The sequence below is a fragment of the Cheilinus undulatus genome, linkage group 4 (assembly GCF_018320785.1).
Source record: "Cheilinus undulatus linkage group 4, ASM1832078v1, whole genome shotgun sequence".
Classification (NCBI taxonomy): Eukaryota; Metazoa; Chordata; class Actinopteri; order Labriformes; family Labridae; genus Cheilinus; species Cheilinus undulatus.
Window position 1 is genome coordinate 37,816,199 of NC_054868.1, and position 21,339 is coordinate 37,837,537.

Here is a 21,339-nt window from a genome sequence, read left to right on the forward strand (position 1 = left end):
ACTCTGGTGTTTGGTGATCCTGTTACTGGACTGAAGTCATTGAAAATTTTCTGCCTTGACACGACCGTAATTGTTATGCTGTTTGTAGGAACAGAACCTTCTCCATGCTGACAAACACGCCTGCAGGCTGAATTACTGTGCAGGTGAGGTGATGTAACGGCTACCTGCGCTTAAAGCAAACTTCAAGCTGAACATAGCACTTACTGTTCCTGTATTACGGCATGTTAACTGCTTTTTCAACAGAACAATAGCTTATCTGTTAGCACAGGCACAAAGATTGGATGTAAAGGAGACTGAAGGAGGGTGGGAGTGCTGAAGTTTCACCTTTTTGAGAAGTTAAAGGAGGGGGAGAGGTGGGTCAGAAGATGAGTTATGTCATTCCTGAGCATGTATGCAATACCTGCCCATGCCAGGAGGATGGTTTTAATTCATGGAGATGGTTTATAAAGACAGAGAAAGAAGGGAGAGTTTGATGAAACACCGTAAATTTACCAGTACAGGTTAAAGATCTGCCTGAGTTTATTATGAAAGATGACTGTTGTTACTGATTACAGCAGTGGATGTGATAATGGGCATAAATAGTATCCAGAAGAGAGTTTGATTAATTATGTTTAAGCAGCGGTTGGTTAAGAGGGCGATAAGGGAAAATAATGAGGAGGAGGAAAAGAGACCACATGCAATGTTTAGGTTTTGTTGGATTAGCTGTCAGGGGTTTCCTGCTATTTAGTGATGCTTTTGGCTCCTCTGCTGCTGACCTATTTATAATCTGAGAGCAGAGCTGTCTTTTCCAGGTGAGCTGAAAGAGCAGCAGAGACGAGAAGGAAAGAAAAAGTGACAGAAACACTGACCAGTCAGTGAAAGAAGCAATTTAAAATAATTTGAATGTAGGTTGTAATTAAGAGGGTGTTCTGCTTCATGTTATCTCATCTGCCTTTAACTCCCAACATAAAAATGGACAGCTTGTTACTTCTTTTGAGAAAGTGCCATGATATGAGAACTATTTGGGCAGGGGTATCTTCGGTTATATTTACTTTGAAGGAAGGATCTTGAAGAAAAATGCAATCTTTTTTTTATGCTGAGATGTTTTTTAGCAGAAAGAAAACTTTACTAAAAGATTTTTTTTTTTGCCTTAAGAGAGCTGCAAGTTAAAAAGAGAAAAGAGAAAGTATGAAAGAGAAGCTAGGGTGAAAGAGAACATGAGCCAAAGGTTGCCAAACACCGAGGGTGAAAAATGAAATGCTTCAGAATTTTACAGTATAGCATATGTTTGAGCCAACATTGTTTTTCACTAAATGACACAGAAACTGTACTCATCTATAGTGTTGTATAGCCTAGCTTCGTTGCCATGGCCTACAGTGTGCTTTGCTTCAAGGAGCAACACACACTAAAATCTTTGGATGCTAATGCCTTTATTATTGCCAAGTATGTCATACAGCTTTACATTAAAAAATACCAGAATTTCCCTTTAAGTTACATGAGGAGGATTGCTTTTATTACAGTAAAGAAATAGTCTACACAGATTTGTGTCCATCCATAAATTTGTGTCATATCCAGTTCACTCAGACTGTAGAGCAACTCTTTGTCGCAGCTGATGTTATTAGCATGGATCATCAATAATCTTTGATGTTCTGACCCGCACAACATTTGGTACAGACTTTTTTAAATCTCAGGTACATTTGTTATGTAGTTGTCCTACAGCTGTAGCAACAACATTAAATGACTTAATGCAGATAATAAAAGGTGAGTTTGTTTTAGGAAGTGAACCTTTAAGGATTCATTTTTATGCTGCAGATGCACCAAAACAAGGCTGAGAAAAAAGGCATCATCTAAGGCACTTGAAGTCTTGTGGTTATGTCTGAGTGCTCATGTACAGACAATCTTCTCCTTAATTTAGGCTGCACAGGCTCAAATCCAGTCAATAGCGCCAATCCAACAAGTCAATCCTCACTCTCTTCCCCCAGTTTCTAACTACAACTACTGTCTTATTTCTTCAGTAAAGGCATAAAAATGCCCAAACCATGTATCTTTAAAAACAAAACAAAACACACCATCCACTACAACTTAATAAATAACCAGAATGAATTACAGCGTAAAGTCAATTAAATGTGTATTTTGAATTTGTCTTACATAGAAGAACCATGCAGGAAAAGTTTCATTAATGAAAAAAGAAACACTAAATTGAAACAAAGTTTTAAAGTCATGCAAAATTTAAGTGCTTCAATGCTGTGGGTGTGTGATAAATGTGGCTACTCCCAAGAAAACAGGCCTGCCTCAATTGTCAAAAACTGCAGGTCAAATTCTTCAAATTCTGACATTCAGGGCTGCACGAGCAGACTTCAGGCACTGCTAGAAATCAAATCTTCAGTGAACACTGCATCATTGAAACTCGTAGCACTAGCTTTAACACTTTAAATTAATAATTAAGTCAAACATGGATGGAAAGTAACTAAGTTCATTTAACTACTGTAATGGAGTACTTGTTTAGGTACTTAAATTTTGTAGAAAATTTTGACTTCAGCACTTCAAGTTTTAACTCTTGTACACGAGGGTTAAACATTGCTTAGTTGATTTTAACTCAATTCTGAATTAAACGCTCTTCAGTTTCTGGGTTAAATCCTCTGCCCACAGTGATTTTAAATCCGGGGGATGTGTAGGTGGTCCCAACATGCCCTTGGGCAGAGTGTTTAGAAGTGTTTTATAAGTGTTTAGTTGTGTTTGGATGTTGTCTGTTGTACAGTGTTCCCTGCTGGGGTTCTTCTGCTCATCTTTCTGTTGGATTGTTGTTTTTTTTATGTGAGCCACTTTTGCACCCTGAGTGAAGTTATCCACTGAGTTAGAACTCCTGTCTGTGACTTTGGCTGCTCCTAAAGGGTCCATAGTTTATCATTATGAATTGCCTTGGTATAAGGTTGACTCTTTTTTCGTTCTTGCCAGAGGAGACCAACCTCACCAGTTTTTTAACAGTTGCTGCAGCTCTGTCATATTGTAAAATATTTAACACTTTCACATGTGTAGTTTAACTTTAAGTAGAGTACAACAATATAGGTACTGTTGAAGTGTTAAACTGAACTCTCTAAGAGTTTCATTAACACTGTCAGTTTATTTTACTTTACTATAGAGATGTGACTTTACCTGAACAAACTGGTTGGAGATCTGTACTCTTGTTGTTCTTGCCAAAAAGAAAAGATCATATTTTACTGTACAACTAACTCAGTAGCTACTTAGTACTTCAAGTAAACTTTGAATTAAACATCAACATTTTTACTTTTACTTAAGTAGATTTATAGACCGTTTCTTTTACTTGTACTTAAGTAAATTTAACCAGAGTACCTGTTCTTTTATTTGAGTACAGTGCTCTTGTACTTTTTTACTTCTGGTGTTTAAAGACTAATTTATGAATTTGCTTTAGAATCTAAGACTTTTTCTGTTAAGATTATTTTTTGGGCTTTGTGCCTTTATTTGGATTGGACAGCTGAAAATAAACAGGAAACATGTGGCGAGAGAGCAAGGGAGGTCATGCACCGGCATGCACAGCACCAGGACTGCCTCTGTATATAGGCATCTGCTCTAACAACTGAGCTGGACTGGCACCCAGAATCTAAGATTTTAAAGGTAAAATTAAGATGTCACTTTACAGTGTAGAACTAATTTTCTCTGCTATTTTCCTGCCAGAGACATATCTCTATATAAACACCAGACCCAGGAGACTTTTTCACCTTGTAGCGAGAGAAATTCCGAGTTTATATAAGAGTGAGTGTACATAAATAAAACATGAGTAAAACAGTGCATGTGCCCCTTTAAAAACCTGACATGAGCCATGTGAAATCTGCAATAAGGAGAAATCACTCACATGATGGACTGACAGGACCAGGAAAGCCCCTCCCCCTGCACACTCGGTAATGACCGCCAGGAAACGAGGGTTGACGGCACAGAAGTTATTGTCCTGAACACTGCGTGTGATCGGCACACCATCGTAGCAGCTCTCTTTGGTGGCGACCTTACCGAACACGTGGCGGAACTTGGAGCTGCGGTACTGAGGACGCCATGTCATCTGAGAGAGGAGAGAGAGAGAGAGGGGAGGTCAGTCAAGGAGGGTCATCCCTCACAGTTATGGTGATCAGCCTTTTTGTATTCCAGCTCCTTTCTCAAGCAAAAGATCACAGTAATGGGAATAGTTTTGTAAAACATAAGCAGCAATCTCTCTGGTTCACCAAAAATCAAGAAAAACACTTCAAAGTTGAAAATGTCTATAATTTTGGAGAGGACCAGTACAGATATTTATACTGTAAAGGCTTTTCTGGCTGTTGTGAAGTGCTGTAGGTCAATATCTTATTCTTTTTCTTTGCCTCCAAGCGCAGCTGCCTTGCGCTATAGCCTCTTTTATTTTTACATTCACTGTTTTGATGGGTTTTTTTGATGTTGGAAAAGTATGTCAACCACAGAATAATCTACCATATCTTTGTTGAACAGTTTTAGGTCAGTCTTATCAACAGAGAGAAAAGTAAAAGTGAAACACAGTTCTAGACTTGATAGAAAGGACTTTGGACATTGCTCTTTTTAGATAAACATTCAGCTAATTTTGCATTTCACTGTGAAATCAAAGTCCCAGAGTCTGAGAGAAGAGTGGAGAGACAAAAGAGTCTTAGTAACTTGGCCTATAGTGAGAAGTTTCCACAGCCAGTGATGGTTTGGGGTGCCATGTCATCTGCTGGTGTTGGTCCACTTTGTTTTATCAAGTCCAGAGTCAACACTACCGTCTACCAGGAGAGAACTACATGCTTCCATCTATAATGAGAAGCTTTATGGAGATACTTATTTCCTTTTCCAGGACATTACACCTGCCTACAGTGAAGCAAAAACTACCAGAAACTGATTTTCTGACCATGGTGTTACTGTGCTTGACTGGCCTACCCTGAACCACTTAGAGAATCTCTGAGGTATTGTCAAAGGGAAGGTGAGAAACACGAGATCAAACATGGAAAACAATACAGACAGAAGAGCAGCCTGGGCTTCCTTAACACCTCAGCAGTGCTAAATGCTGACTGCCCCCATGTCACTCAGCATGATCCAACCAAGTATCGAGTACTGAGTGAACATACTTCCTTAAGTCTTTTATTCATTGTTCTTGTTGGCATTGAGCCAAAACCACATATATCAATTTTCTATTATCTAATTATTTTTCATAAATCAATGCCATTGGTCACCCTTTACATTTGTCAGTGGGTTTTAACACATTTTAAAACAAAAAAAGGGTAAAAAATATTCTGACTATGACCAATCATTGTTAAATTATTTGAAAAATACAGCATTTTCTTTTAGTTCCCTGAAAAGTGCTGATTCATGGAATTGATAAGCAACTGTACGTTGTCCTCATTAGGATGAAAACATAAAGGCTTATTACACTGAATGGGTAATGAATGTAGTTTACATGAAAATTTCATTTTTAGAATTTTCTATGATTTAATTCTTCCAGATGCGTCTGAATGTGAAGATTTCTGGACAGCCTTTGAAAGATACTACACAAGTAGACCAACATGTGCTTTAGACAGTTTATTTAATAATGAAGTAAAAAGTTTAGCTCAGAGGTTTTTGATTTGGGGCAACTTTGGACAACGGGGGGGTCAATGACATGAGATGCATATTTTTGTGTCCAAAATCATTATTACTTGTTGAAAAAATAAACAGTTCATGGAATTGATCAGTTTGTCCTATGAAAACTAAATTGTTTGAATATGTTATAAGTATATTTCAATTTATTTTAATTTAATATTTTGGCATCTCAAACCCTAAGATGTCTGGTAGCGAGACTATCTGAGTAAATGAACAGATTACTGAGGCAATCAAAAAAAAAAAAGTATTGTAAGGCAATAAATTCCAATTAGAGTACTTGGGCATGGTTTTAAGGTTGAAATCTTTGAAAAAGACACATTTTATTAAAATTAGGAATGTAAGGTTAGTAAAATCAAAAAACTTGTGTCCCAGAATTTGCAAGTTCTTAAAGCCAGGGTGTTGCAACCACAATCATGAGAATGTTATTTTGAAATGAGGCAATAAAAACCAATTTTTAAATAATTTATAATTTATTTGACTCCAGAGTTCACTCCTGGAAGAGTGAAATGATCTATAAATCATTTTCAAGTAAAGATAAAAACATTTCCGCTCAGTCACAGCTGGTTGGATACACTTTCACTGTCAGGTGGTACAACCAATGTATGACCAGTAAAAAATATGGAACTTTTGATTTTATTTTAAGAAATATTTTTGTCAACAATCCAACAATAGTAAATGTTATGTGTCTGAGTATTTTCCTGTTTATTTGAAATTAGTTGCAGATGTCAAGCAGCACAACCAGAGTTTCAGATGGTGAAACTGCAAAAAGTGTCACTGTATGAAATAAATGATATTTAAAGCTCTAAACATAAACTGTTACATTTTCTTTGTTTTGCATAGGTGAGAGGTTACACTTTCTATCTCAGGTGGTGTCACCAAGGTATCTTACCCATTTTATTATATTTCAGAAATCCTTATTTTATTCAGAAAACAAATGTATCCACTTTCTAACTAGAACAAATCAAACAACATGTGTGACAGTATTAAACTGTTTAATTTGAAATTATTTGCAAACGTCAGGTGGCACAACCACAAATGAATGAAGCATTAAATGTCATTGGCCCACGTAGAGTTGGTCCTCTCTCAACCAGACAGTTGGAGGTTTGATCCCACCTCCTGTCGATGTGTCTTTGGGAATGACACTGGGTCCAAAATTCCTCCCAATGTTGTGTGAATGTGTATGGATGCATATAACGGGATTATAACTGCTGCCACTCTGCATAGCCTCTTTCACCATCAGTGTGTGAATGTGGAGTGAATGGGTGTGACCTGCGTCGAAAAAAGCATTTGTAGTAGGCAGATGACTAGAAAAGTACTTTACAAACTTATAGGTAAATTTTTCCATTCTTATAGAGCATCATCTCAGACCAGGTAAGTTTAGTGGTGTCCCACAAGGTATTAGTATAGGCCCACTGTGATTCATGTTATTATGGTGAAACTTCTGCTTGTTACTGCCACTTATTTTTAAAAATTCTTATAATTTTGCTTGTCTTTAGCTCCAGATAGAAAAAGAAAATAATATAGAAGGAAAAAATAAGAAGGAAATAAGAAATAAGAGGAAAAAAGATAATAATAACAACAAGGACAAAATGCTTCTCAGTCTCTTACAACTTCTTGTGAATTACTAACAAATTATACTGTATAAAAAGTTACATAAATAATGTCAAACTAAAAGTTTTGGTTGGCTTCCTATTATAATAAAAATCTTAGTTTTTTCAAGGTTTAAGTGGTCGCTGAAGTTGTGTAGAAGCTTCTCTTTCTCTTAATTGGTGTAAATAACTGCACTATTAGTCATTTGGTAATGTTTGATTACAAAAGATGACTTGTTTATATCATACTGCTGTCTTTCACTGTTTAATTGATGCTTATCTATGCTTATCAGGAAATTTAACATTTAATATATTGAAAAAAATATTCTTTATGTCAATAATCTTACAGGGAATAAACACAGAAAGAGAAAGCTGAGACTTCTCATATCCAGAGTCTGTTTTTAGCAGCTTTTCTTAAACCACTCGATGTATATGTCATTACTTTGAGAGATAAGTGGCTCTGGTCCTCTGGGACGAGGCCTGGCCAGCCAGCATGTCTGCTCTGTTACTCTGTCTGGCTCCCTGCCTGCCTGCTGCATGGTCATTACTTATGAATTAGGGGTGGAGGAGGAGGTTGATGGACAAGATGTTAACGCAAAAAAATGGACCCTAGCAAGACTCACCATAGACATAGACAGAGAAAAGAAGTTAAGAGGGTAATGACAACAGGAAAAAAAAAAAAAACAGAAATGTCCTGCCTTTTAAAAATCATTACAAAACAGTAACATCATTCTTGTTTATGCCTGCTGTCCACTCAGATGATTGCTAAATAAACAGTGATATCACAGTGGGTGAAGTAAATCTGACAGTGTTATTGGTAGTTTCACTGACGGTGATGTAAGCATAATGTCAGTGTAACTGCAGCTCTGATACGGCACAGAATAAAACAACTGAAGGAAAAATCTGTCAAATGAGAAGGGAGAATAAAAAGTAATAGGAGTCAGGATTGTGACTCTCTGTGTCTCCATTTACTCTTTCACCTCTTAGTTTCTACCCTGAGGCTGTCACAGAAGCTTCATGCTGTCACACAGGAATGTTTCCACACCTGAGGATCAGCTCCATTAAACTTCACAGGTGTTTAAAGAACCACACTGTCCCTTAGACACTATCAGTCACATTAAAAGATAAGAAAATATCAGTCACATTAAATGATTAATCCTAGCAGAGTAACACATGCACACTGGCTGAATGTGTTAATTTTTACACTGGGGCAGAGAAACACGCTTTTATTCCTCCATAAGCCAATACAAAAAAATGACATAAACCATTTAAATAATTTCTTATTTTTAAACAATTATTTTGGACATTTTAAAGATATTTTATTGGAGGTGACAGCCAATAGAAAAGAATTGCTGGAAGTTGAATGCTAAGTGGTTAAGTGAATTAGTGAAATGATAATCACATGTGTCTCTAGGAATAGCAGTATAAAGACACCCATGTCTGGAAGGTCCAGTCACTGGTTAATCAGTATTCCTGGCCACCATTATACCTTGAAGACAAAAGACCACTCCAAGCAACTCAAAGGAAAGATGATTGAAAAGTATAAGTCAAAGGATTGATACAAAATAATTCCAAGGCACTGGACATCCCCTGGTGTTAATATAAATCCATCAAGGAATGGAAGGAGTATGGCACATGTGTAAATCTGCCTATATCAGGCCATCCTTACAAACTGAGTGAGCATGCAAGAAGGAGACTAGACACGAGAGAGGCCACCAAGACAATTCTGAAGGAGTGACAAGCTTCAGCAGCTGGGATGGGAGAGACTCTGCATACAACCACTCTTCGCGAGTCAAAGCTTTATAGGAGAGTGGTGAAGAGAAAGCCACTGTTGAAGAAAATTCATATTAAGTCTCACCAAGATGTTGCCAAAAGGCATGTGGGTGACTGTGGAAGAAAGTTCTTTGGTCAGATGAGACCAAAATGGTGCTTTTTGGCTATGTTTGGTGGACACCAAACACTGCACATCACCACAAACACACCATCCCCACTACGAAGCATGGTGGTGGCAGCATCATGCTGTGGGAATGCTTCCAGCAGCCAGTCCTGGAAGGCTTGTAAAGGTAGGGGATAAAACGGATGCGGCAAAATGCAGGAAATTCCTAGAGGACAATCTTATTCAATCTGCAAGAGAACTACGGTTTGTGAGAAGATTTATTTTCCAGGAAGACAATGATAAATCAAACAGAGGATGATACCCAGAAATGGTTTAAAGACAACAAGGTGAATGTTCTGGACTAGCTGAGTCAAAGGTCAAGGCCAAAGAGAATTTGTGTCTGGACTTGATGAGGGCTTTTCACAGCCAATCCAGGTGCAACCTGACAGAGCTTGAGCAGTTTTTCAAAGAGGAATGGAAAAAAATGCATTGTCCAGATATGCAAAATTAAAATTAATAAAAGGGTAAAACATCCAAGGGGGTGAATACTTCTTATAGGTACTGTATGTAGCTTTTTTTAATCTTCTTTTAACTGTCAAGCTATCACTCACTTGTTTTGGCAGGTTGCTGTTAATGGCTTTGTCTGACCCACTGACAGAGTTTAAAGGCATTAAAATAAACTATATAGAAACAGTTTTATTCCTAATGGTCTTGTTCACTGCTGTAGCACATGCAGAATCTTTAGTATCCTCTTCAGTCTGTTTTACAACCAGTGAGAGTTTTACAACTCTCCAAAGACCAAACCTGCACAAGGAAGTAGCAGGTAATCAATAAATCAAATATTTTCAGGTCCACTGAAGACCATGTGCTTCTTCAGATCCTTTAAACTTTCTGACATGCATTCTTTTGTAGTGATTTTCTGTTTTGAGTCAGTTATTCCCATTGTGTAAACTCCAACTTTTCTGATAACGCCTGTGTTGCAACGGAACGACACATTCTTGATTATTATCTCCTTTATTTTTGCCTTTAAAAGAAATGCTGCCAGCTTTGCAAGGAAAACCAATATCTAAAATCCCCAGAGGCCCTTAAAGATGCAAATGAGCACATAAGCCCCTGACATGGACAAAGACAAGAGTGGGATCAGCTTAAACACCCACAAACAGAAATGAGCTTCATTTCACTACATTTGACCTTTTTTTCTAACTTAATCAACCAGTAGGTGCACATTTTTGTCCAAGGAGGGACTGATATGCTCCTGGTCTTGTAAAGTGGAACATCTGGGTTGATATAATCAGCATTCATGTGTTGCTGAGGCTTACAAGACCAGAGGGAGAGGCTTCCAGGGCAGAGAGCTAAGACGTCTTGTCACATCTAAAGCAGGTTGTAATCAGGCCATTGGCAGCTTCCTCTCCGCTGTGTTCTGTAGCAGGTTAAACAGCAGGCTGCTCGGTGGGCGGCCTGTCACAGAAGTGATGACGAAAAACACTTTTCCGGCTATTTTTACACCGGCTTCTTGCTGATCAAAAGACAGCCAGGCACGTTCACTGACAGCAGGAAAAGATGCTTTTATTAACAAAGCTGCTACGACTGGTTTTATGTCTGCTTAAATGGAAAAAAAGAAACATGCAGTCGTTTTTGTCAGAGGGAAATTTATTTTAGTCTGTGACCAGTGAGTCACAGCAGCAGCCGCAATAAGGGGGCTGTAAAAGTAGTCATAAAACTAAACTGAAAATGCAGATATGGCTTTAAAAAAAGATATATGTACAACTGGTTTGCTTGGAAAGATCTCGTGTGGGTCTGTGCTTGGATATAGATGTGCAAAGTGTACATATTCACCTATTTTTCACCTAAGGCTGTCTTTTAAGCACCTCATAACTCATAAGCCTGCACGCTAGCAGCCACTCCTTTCTCTGGAGTGCAGCAGGAAAGAAATGAGTTCAAAGTTTACTTACTTGTGTCAAGATATCAGTTACTTCAGCAGCTTCAGGCCTAAAGCTATGAGCAGAAAGAAACCCATGAGCCTAACACTAACTGCTCTAATGATATCTTAAACCTTAGACTTTCGTCCCTCTTTTGTCCCCAGACTTCATTTAAAAACCTTCTACTTTTAAAACCAAGCACGCGCCGTCCCCGCCCTCTCAATCTGCAGATGGGATAAGATGTAATGTTTTGTAAACGCTCCAGGTGAAATTCAAGAGCAGGAATGTACAGGTGTGAACACATGCCATGTCAGTGTGGTAAGACGGTGTGTACACAGTCTTCATTGTGTGTCTGAATGAGACACACGTCTCTCTGATATCACACACAGATGACAGCTTACCACCTCTGTTTGTAACAGGATGAGAGCTAAACTGGTAATCCAATCGCTGCTTTAATGCTGCAGACAGAGGGAGTGAATGAGAGTGAGGGGATGAGACAGGCTGTATGTCTTCTGTCGGTGTGTGTATTAGTGTGGGCCACTTTGTGTAACTCTCTCAGCTTTGTGCATGCAGGTTATCACATACAGGCTGTAAAGCACTTCAGAAAAGCTAACTATGCAATAATATTTATGCTCATTAACATAGGGGGCTCAAAATATCAATACAGCACTATAGCCTCATCCTGATTTGTTATTTAATGATCAAATCACTGGTGCAAAAACACTATATTATGATTGTAGAAAATATCATGCTCCACATGGATTCTCCAACCTATTTCACTCACCATGACAAACTTTTATGACTCTTTATAGTGGCACTTATGAAATTAATGAGGTAGACAGAACGTTATAGGCCACAGAAGAAGAAAGAGAGCAGCGGGATAATGTCAGACAAAGGTGAAATAAGAAAAAAGGTCCAATCGGAAGAAAGTCTGCGCCGAAATGCCCATATTCGTTTAAAAATGACAACTCCATCACATCAAATATTTCCAACAGTTTTCAAAGCCAGAGAAATTCTTACATTTCTGTAGTTGTAAAATGTGTTTCTTGTGATGGCAGCAGCCATGACAGACAGCCATGGCACACATGACATTGTTGGAAACACTGAATGTTGCGTGAAAGAGCAACATGAGGAAGCGTGAGCTGCTACTGAGAGCTGCATCTCATTCATGTTTTGTTGTACTTGTTTTTGATGCACCAGATTATTCTATGTTATCACCTGTAGGTTCTGGCATCCAAAGCAAGTGCCCACCATACAAAGGAACTTCGCCCCACCCACCAATCACTGTAATGATGAGGCTCAGATCAAGTAGAGACCACACTGCTCAGTTTCACATCTACCTCTGGTTTTGAATTGAGGACTCTGTTCAATAAAAAAATGCACCCCAGGGGAGTGGATGGCCAAATGGCTAATTTATGTCCCATGTGCTCAGGCGGCCTGGGTTGAAGTCTGGCCTGTGGCTTCTTTCCTGTATGTCTCACCCCCACTCTCTCATCCCTGTTTCCAATTCTATCCACTGTCCTCCTCAAATGATAATGAGCAATAAAATGATAAAACCCAAAATACACTTAAAAGGTGCACTCCATACAGCATATAAGCTAAAAAGAAGACTGACATTTTCATTGCATGGATTAATTTTACATTAGGGTAAAATAGCTGCTAAAATTGGCCTTTCTGGGTAGAACCAGCGTAGTCCAGCGTTTTCAGCACTCGGCATCCTGAACACAGAAAATGCCCTAGGCATCAGCTATTTCTTTGTTGTCACGTTAACAGTGCCTGCAGTTGAAAACAGTTCAAATCACTGGCCGATCAAAATCAAAAAGGGACAATACTTATGATAATGATGAAAGAGAAACTTATTCAGCTCCTCTTTTTGAGGGTCAAGTTTCCAGGTCACAGCTGCTGCCCGCGTATGTCAGGACAAGAAAGCACACGTAGTTACTTAGAAACAATGTTACAGAGTAGGGGTGGCGATATAATGATTATACTCCATATATCGTGGCCTTTGCCACATGAGATGTATAAAATGACTATATCACAACCATCGAGTATAAACTATGTAGATGTTTCAAGTCATCAGCATTCATTTCTCTCTGGAGTTTTGTTTCTCCTACTGTCTCCTTACCCCTCTCTCATAGCAGACAGCATGACTCCCCATCCATCTAGAAAACTCCTCCGCACTTGCACATTTTTTTCTATCAGAAGGCAAGGGAGGAAATAGACAGTGGAAAAAGTAAATAGCCAAAGCAAGTTGGCTTGAGACCACAGGAAATGAAGGCGGACTATTTGGCTCCAAAGAAAAACCGAATGGAATCTGTCATCTGGCAGTGGGTCAGATTAGAAAAGGAAGATGTCGAAGAAATGCGATAATCAGTAAAATATGCCACAAAATTATGCAGACATTATGGCAGCAGTAACACAACACATCACCAAAGACATGGCCACAGTCAGTGTTGTTGAAAAGCCAGGATTTAAAAATCTCATAAAGACACTCGGCCCAAGGTATGATTTACCTGGGTGCAATTTTTTTCATACTGGAAACTTCCTGCCAGAGTTGTGCATGTCAGTAAGAGAAAAGGTTAGTGATAGTAATACTATTATTTCCATTTGTGATCAATAGTTTCTCTTATTAGGCCACAAAATGGAACTTTGTATGACATCTACAAAAAGGTGTGTTTTCAAAGACTTCCACACGGCCATGGACACACTCACACAACAAAGAAAGATTTTTGTTTATGTTTCATCAAAACCATGCCAGTAAATTATCTGCAAAGTCAAACACATGTCAGCTCACTGTAATGTTGGTTATGATCTATGGAACATTTAAGAGCCCTGTACTCCAGTTTTGTACTCTCAGATCTCCAGATCAGCCCACAATAGTCCTTTATTCTATGAGGCCGTTTTACATGCACATAAAATCATGAACAGACAAAAGTGAATTAATGATTAACGTACACAGAAGTCTGGTGGGAAGGAGTGGGTAATATGAATGAAAACAACAGACTTCCTTTTGAGTTTATGACCATATACAGCTCTAAAGAATATTATACACACAGTAAAAAATCCAAATTTGTGGTCTGGTATAGAAAAATATTCCACCTCTGAGTGGAAAAATAAATAATACTTTACATGTAAATCATCATCTTTGTTTTTTATGTTCTAATGTTGGCATTTTTCTCTCTTAAAATGTATTCACTATTTAATCATAAATTCAGTTTATAACTGTAGTGAGTAGAGGTCTGCAGATAGTGATTTATCAGGGCTAATATACTGTAGTCCATGGGACCAGTAATCAATATTTGGAAGCAATATGTGTTTACAGTAAAAATGAGCCTTTAGTACATTTTAGGAAATCAAATGGTAGATATTTAACATGATAGGATGTAAACATGCCATAAACAAAAAAACCTTGGTTATTTCACCACTTATTATGGAAAATTGTTTAATAATACAAAGTTAGAACTATACTGCATTTGATACATGTACCGTTTTTGTAAAGGAGATCGAGGATTTGCTAAACATCTGGTGCACTGGAAAAGGGCGAACAGCGAGACATAGAAAAAAAGACCAAAAAGAGAGAAGCTAACTTTAGCTAAGCTAAACTAAGCTGAAGTTGAAAAGAAAGCGATTAAGTTGAATAGCTGCTAAAGAAGGAGTGCTTGATGATGTGGCTGGTTATTTCCAAAAGCATCACAATAGGATACATATCACAATACAGAGGCCACTATATATGTATCAATACAGAGACCACTATATATGTATCACAATACAGAGGCCACTATATATGTATCACAATACAGAGGCCACTATATATGTATCACAATACAGAGGCCACTATATACGTATCACAATACAGAGGCCACTCTATACGTATCACAATACAGAGGCCACTCTATACGTATCACAATACAGAGGCCACAATAAAGAGGCCATGATATGATATGTATCATGATAAAGTGGCCAAGATATGATATATATCCCGATACAGAGGCTACCATATGGTATGTACCATGATACAGAGGCCACAATACGATACATATCACGATACGGAAGCCATGTGTGAAACGTATCACGATACAGAGGCCCTGATACGATGCATATCACAATACAGAGGCCACGATATAATACTGTCACGATACAGAGGCCATGATATGATACGTATCACCAATTAGAGGCCACGATTTGATACACATCATGATACAGAGGCCATGATATCATAAGTATCCCGATACAGAGACCACAATATGGTGCATATCACAATACACGATACGATACATATCATGATACAGAGGCCACGATAAGATACGTATCAAGATTCTCCAAAACTACAGAGCTTTATCTCAGCCTTGAGATAAGGCTTGATAAGGAGATAAGGAGTTCCTGCCTCCAAGCAACCCTTTCTGCATACAATTTTATTAAAAATACAATAGAACAGTCTATTTTAATCACCAAACTAGTGTCATTTTGGGCTGAATTAGACATTATACAGAGACTTAGAGGATATTTCAAAGTATCACGATATGTATTGTGTATCGGGATATAGCAAAAATATATCGGGGTATCAATTTTAGGCCATATCGCCTAGGTCTATATGCAACAATGGCAAGTTCAGTCCTGCAGTGAGTTGAGCTTTAAAGTATTTCATGTCATTTCTCATCACTGATTTATCCCTAGAAATGAGAAATAAAGTGTTGTTCAACCTTATGTTACCTTATATCAAATTACAATAGACAGTGCCTGTTATAGTTTGACTTCAGGTGAAACCACAGTGCAGTACCATCACGACATGTGAGTATTGTGTCTAAATAATGTGTCCTTTTGTGGCAGGTTCTTCATTTGACAAAGTAGGCCGACATTAATCACAAGAGTTCTGTCATCACTTTTACAGCATCTTCAAACACTGTCAGAGGAGCTGCTGCTGCAGACATGCATTTATTTTAAACATGCACACATTACACAGCAGATTCTTTCATCATGGTAATTAAAGGGATACTCTGGCTATTTTTAAATACCCCAGGATACAGTACGACTGCCAAACCTCAGTGGAAAGGATTTTCCTTTCTCTTAGTCTTATTCTCTCCCTCCCTGCTCCACCATTCCTCTTCTTTTGACCGTCCATTTCACCTGATGATAATGTTGTCAATGTCAGATTAGAAGCAGGGAGGCGGTTGCTATGAGCGGGTTAAGGGACGCTATGACATCATTTTTGCAGACAGTGGCGGGGACACGACAGCAACTCACTGAGTGCAATAAACCAACCATGAGAGTTACACTCACACATGATGATTCATGGGAGGAGGGATCCATTCTTTAGTTCTTGCTGACTGCTCAAAGGAGGAAAAATAAAGCCTCAGGCCAGGACAAACAGCACTAAAGATGCCAATATGAATCAGTGTCAAGCATACTGCAAATCCATAGAACTTTAATTAAATGATTATTCTGACTTATTACAACCTGAGTTTTCTTTATGGTTTATAATAACCATTCCTATCAGCAATCAGAACAGTACATATCAAAGAAGCTGCGAAGATGTGGAAACATGGTGAGTTTACTACTACAGAGACAAAACAAGACATCAAACATTCAGACGTTTAGACAGAAGCACCTGACATAAGGGTAAAAATACCTCCTCACACACCAACACTGTTTGTCTGCACAACTACAGCAAGTAGAATCAAGGATCCACACATTTAGAGTTTTGTTTCTCTTTCAAATACATTTGTCTGACCTCTATGGTTTCTTTAAAACTCTTACAACTATGCAAGTTTAAGTTATCCCAAGAGTGTATGATCAAAGATAGAAACAGAAATAGAAATAGCTACTAAAACTGCAAACAGAAAACCAAAAGTTTCACAATCCAGAATAATCTAGATTGTTCTATGTTAAGTAAACCACTACAGCATGGATCGGAAATCAAAACAAAACTGAAGCATCTATCGTACTGAAGCTTCAAAGGAAGCAGGTATGTTTAGCTATGGCAGCTCTCTATTAGCTCTCCATTAACCAGTGTACACAACAGCACTGTCCATTAGCCGCTAAAGAACATCCTCATGTCATTAGCAAGACTACACTTCACCAATCATAGAGAGAGAGGGGGTGTAAACAGACACTAAAACTACAGTACAGTCAGTAAATAGAGCATTTTCTATTCAAAAAATTAAAGGTATCAGACGGTGTCAAAATCATTGATCCTTCAAACTACTTATCTTAATCACTGAAATCATTTTTTAGGCATACTTTATTTTAATTGACACCTTTGGCTATGCCTTGAGGCTCCTTATAGCACAGGGCCCCAGGTGACTGCCTAACTTTGGCTAATGGTAAAACCTCCTGTCCATGGCAATTTGTACAACTATAGCTTAAAATTAAAACTACACAGAAACTAAAGATAGTGTAATACACTACATGGACACAAGTAATTGGCAGCCTGACCATTCCACCAACATGGACTATAATAACATTGTTTTCAAAAACATCCACTTTAATATGGAGTTGGTCCCCTTTGCCATTGTCTTGGAAGGCTTTTCACAAGATTTGGAGTGTTTCTGTGAGAGTTTGGGCCCATTCACTCTGTTGAGCATTTATGACACCAGGCAATCCCCATCCAGTTCAGCGACCAATGACGCTGAGGTCAGGCTCTGTGAGGGCCAGTCAAGTTCTCCACACCCGACTCATCAGAACATGTCCTTGCTCTATGCGCTGGGGTACAGTCATGCTAGAATAGACAAGGGACTTCCCCAAACTGTTGCCACAAAGTTGGAAGCATAGCATTGTCCAAAATGTCTTGGTATGTGGAACCAATAAGATTGGCCTTCACTGAAGACAAACCATGAAAAACAGCCCTCCTCTACCACACTCCACAGTTAGCACAGCAGTCAGGCAAATAACGTTCTCCTGCTTATCCTCCAAACCTAGTCTTGCCCATCCAACTGCCAAATTGTGATTTTTGCATGGTCTTCCACTTTGCAGCTGAGTTGCTGTTGTTCCTAAATGCTTCCACTTTTTAATAACATCACTAACAGTTGACTGTGAAACATCCAGCAGAGATGAAATTTCCCAAACTGTCTTATTGCAAAGGTGGCATCCATCACAGCACCATGCTTGAAGTCACTGAGCTCTTCAGAATGACCCGTTCATTACAGATGTTTGCAAATGGAGACTGCATGGATAGGTGATTTTATACACATGTGGCAACAGATCTGATTGAAAAACTTGAATTCAATAATTAACAGGTGTGGCCTAATTCTTTTGTCCATATAGTGTCTGTGTTGAAGAGAATATACTGCATAGATATAAATATGGTGTGCCTTGAAAAAAGTGATCTGGGCATCTCTACTACAAACCACATTTTTAAAATGACAATGATATCTGAACATCTTTTCTTTCAAGGACATATGTCAGCACACTCAACACATAGCTTGAATATAGCTCAACTAAGTTGTAAAAGTTTTCCATTATAGATGAGGAATTGTGTTATCAAGGGGAAGTAAACAGTTCTAATAACTGAGTATCAAATGGCAACTTTGGGGAAATAGATCCTACAAATACAGTGTTGTCTGGACTATGCAAGTTGTTAAGTCTTATGTGCCAACTTTTATTCCTACAGCTGTGACTGTATTTTCTCACACAGGTTTATACATGAGAAACAGGAAACCAGGCTTAATGAAAAGACCTCAAACAGGCTGTGATTCAAACCACAGGGCACATATTTCAGTAAATTTTCTCGTCTTCAAGGCTGGACACCACCAGAAATAGCAGCTGTGGCCAGAGATGACATGACTGGGACGCTGAATGATGATGTCATTTTCAATGTAGTGGAACAGCTTTGGTTTCATATTGACGTTTTTTTTTCTCTCATCAGCAAAAAATAGAACATACTTCTACGCTTATGGCAGCGAATGAGCGGCTGCTCATCCAAGTTTGAACAACAGGATCATTAACTCAAAGAGTAGAAGTCAGGTCAGATAAATCTGTGACTGTCATAAACGTAGCATTTAAATACGCACTGATTCAAGCAGGGAGCTTGTTGGGAGAGAGATTTTTGTTTCATCTTGTTCAAGCCTGTCTCAAGCACATGAATGCTGACTGACTTTGAATCCCCCGGGGGGAAAGTGAACTCACATACAGCACACAGCAGAGAGAGAGAGAGAGAGAGAGACGTTAGTGGACAGAGGAATAGATCAATATGAGAATGCCCAACAGCAGACGCAGGTACAAGGAGCAGGACATTCAAGAAAGAAATCCAGGGAGAGGCGACACGGAAGAGAAAAGGCAGAGTGGGATTGAGCAAGAGGAAAAGAGTCAAGGTGGGAGTCCAGCAGCACTCACCCTGCCGAGTGAGTCGTCACCTGCACGGCAAGAAGAAGGAGCGGACGGTCCCTGAGTAAAAAAAAAAAAAAAAAAAGTTTCGTCTCTGAGTGGCAAGACCAAAAAAGTCCAAAAATACTCCAAAAAAGCCAAAATGAATAAAATCCCTCAGAGCATTACTTGTCTGTCTTTATCACAGCACATGGATCAATATACACACATTAATACACATGCACACACTTTCATTCTCTGAAAGCTGCCTGTCCTGTCCAAGCTTCTTCTTCTTTGATACGCTGAGTCCACACTGACAGTCAGGAGGAGACACAGAGAGGGCGTGTGAGTGCAGCATGAAGCTCAGCGCGTGTGTGAACAAGCAGGGAGAGAGCGCAGGAGTGTGTGTACACTCCCAGAGAGGGAGGTGACTGAGAGAGCGAGGGAGAGAGATAGAGATAGAGAGAGAGAGAGCAGGTAATATCTCTCCTCTGCTCCCTCTCTCACTCCTCCTTTCCATTTGCTCAATCAGGACTTCTTCTTGCCTTCCTGCTTTAGGATGTTTAATTGCTCAATAATAAATTATCTCCTGGTCAGACGTGTGTTTTTTCCCACTAAATTTACAGTTAATGAACCTGCATGACATTCATCTCTTCTGTATGCATCTCCCATAAGAGTCTTATAAAGTTTATCCAAGGTGATCCAAGGCTACAGAGCTGATTTAAAGACCTGTTCCTAAGGCAAAACTGCATCCAAGCAGCTTGTAAAACCAAATAATGGAGGGATAAATCAACCCTATTCAACAATACTCTCCACAAAAAAATCATACAGACTTATATGAATGTTAAAAGCAGATTGCTTACTCTATTAATCATTTAGTTATTTAATAAGCAGAATTACTGCAAATACCAGGCTGCAAACTCTAGTGTTGAAATATGAAGCCAATTAAGAAGTGGAAAAAAGAACTGCAATTCCTCAAGTGTCCACAAGAGGCTGGCTCCAAAAGCCAAGTCTTGATTTAGATCTTTGCATATTGCATATAACAGAAAAACACATTTACAGCTTGGTTCAAAAAATAATTTTGGCCTGAATAGTCAATTTCTTTTCAGCGCACAATGCACAAGTGGCGAGGTTTGTTTTTTAATTCTACTGTTATAATTAAATTAGGCTAGACTTGGCTCATTGATGCTTTATACCTGAGGTCACTAATTAACAGTCTGCAGTCTGTTATCCAGACTGAGATGCCGTCGTATACGGACTTGTGTGCCTCTCGTCTCAAAGGTAGCAACACCTCAGCCAATCAGACGCTTCACTCAGATGAGGAACAGTGAGTTCCCTTAAACTCGCTGTGTTTGAAGTCGACATATAAACCCCTTCATGACTGATATCAGCCAGAACGATCGTTCCTCTCATTAAACCTGAGAAAAGGGTGAGAGTGGGAAGAGGACAGAGAAAAGCACCTGTTAAACTTTTAACATGAAATAATATTCTGGCCTTTTGTTTAAGGAGATTTTGTTGACCAGCCACTCTATGATAACCCAGCCTGTGTTAGAGGTACCATCAAAGTAAATACTTTAATGAAAACAAAGTGAGCGTAGTCAAGGGTAGTTCAGCCGGTACCACATATAGGAATACACCATTAATGCCCACCTTGGCTCAGACTTTTCCTGTTGCTAGCTTGCTTTTAAGTCAGCCAGCATGGTGAGTGTATTGTTGGGCTTCTACAGTGTGCTTCAGAGACTGATGGAATACATCACTGCATCCGTATTTTATACACACACATTACAACTTCCTTTTGACCGTTTGAAGTTCCTGATTTTTCTCACCACAGTCTGGAGCTAACAGATCTTTTATTACTTCACATATTTCATATTCATGTTGGGCAATCTTTTTTTTTTTTTTTTTTTTTTTTAATGGCATGATAAAAAAAGTTTTGTTTATTTTAGGGGTTAACTATCCTACATTTCCCATCATGCTTTCTAAATAAAATCGAATGTTACAGCATCCCTGGCTGTTAATATGTCTTTAAACTCTATACGTCTAGTTT

At 38.7% G+C, this 21,339-nt stretch overlaps 1 protein-coding gene across 2 annotated transcripts in view; it reads right to left on the reverse strand.

Annotated features, from left to right (window-relative positions):
* Nucleotides 1–21,339, reverse strand: part of coro2aa (coronin 2Aa) — a 58,527-nt gene that overhangs the window by 12,061 nt on the left and 25,127 nt on the right. Inside the window, exons 2-3 of one of the 2 annotated variants that reach the window (XM_041786240.1) lie at nt 19,323–19,373; nt 3,851–4,051 (exon numbers count right to left, since the gene is read on the reverse strand). In XM_041786240.1, coding sequence (XP_041642174.1) covers nt 3,851–4,051; nt 19,323–19,373 — 252 coding nt within the window. The remainder of the gene's footprint in view (nt 1–3,850; nt 4,052–19,322; nt 19,374–21,339) is intronic. The other variant, XM_041786241.1, reaches the window with a different exon arrangement.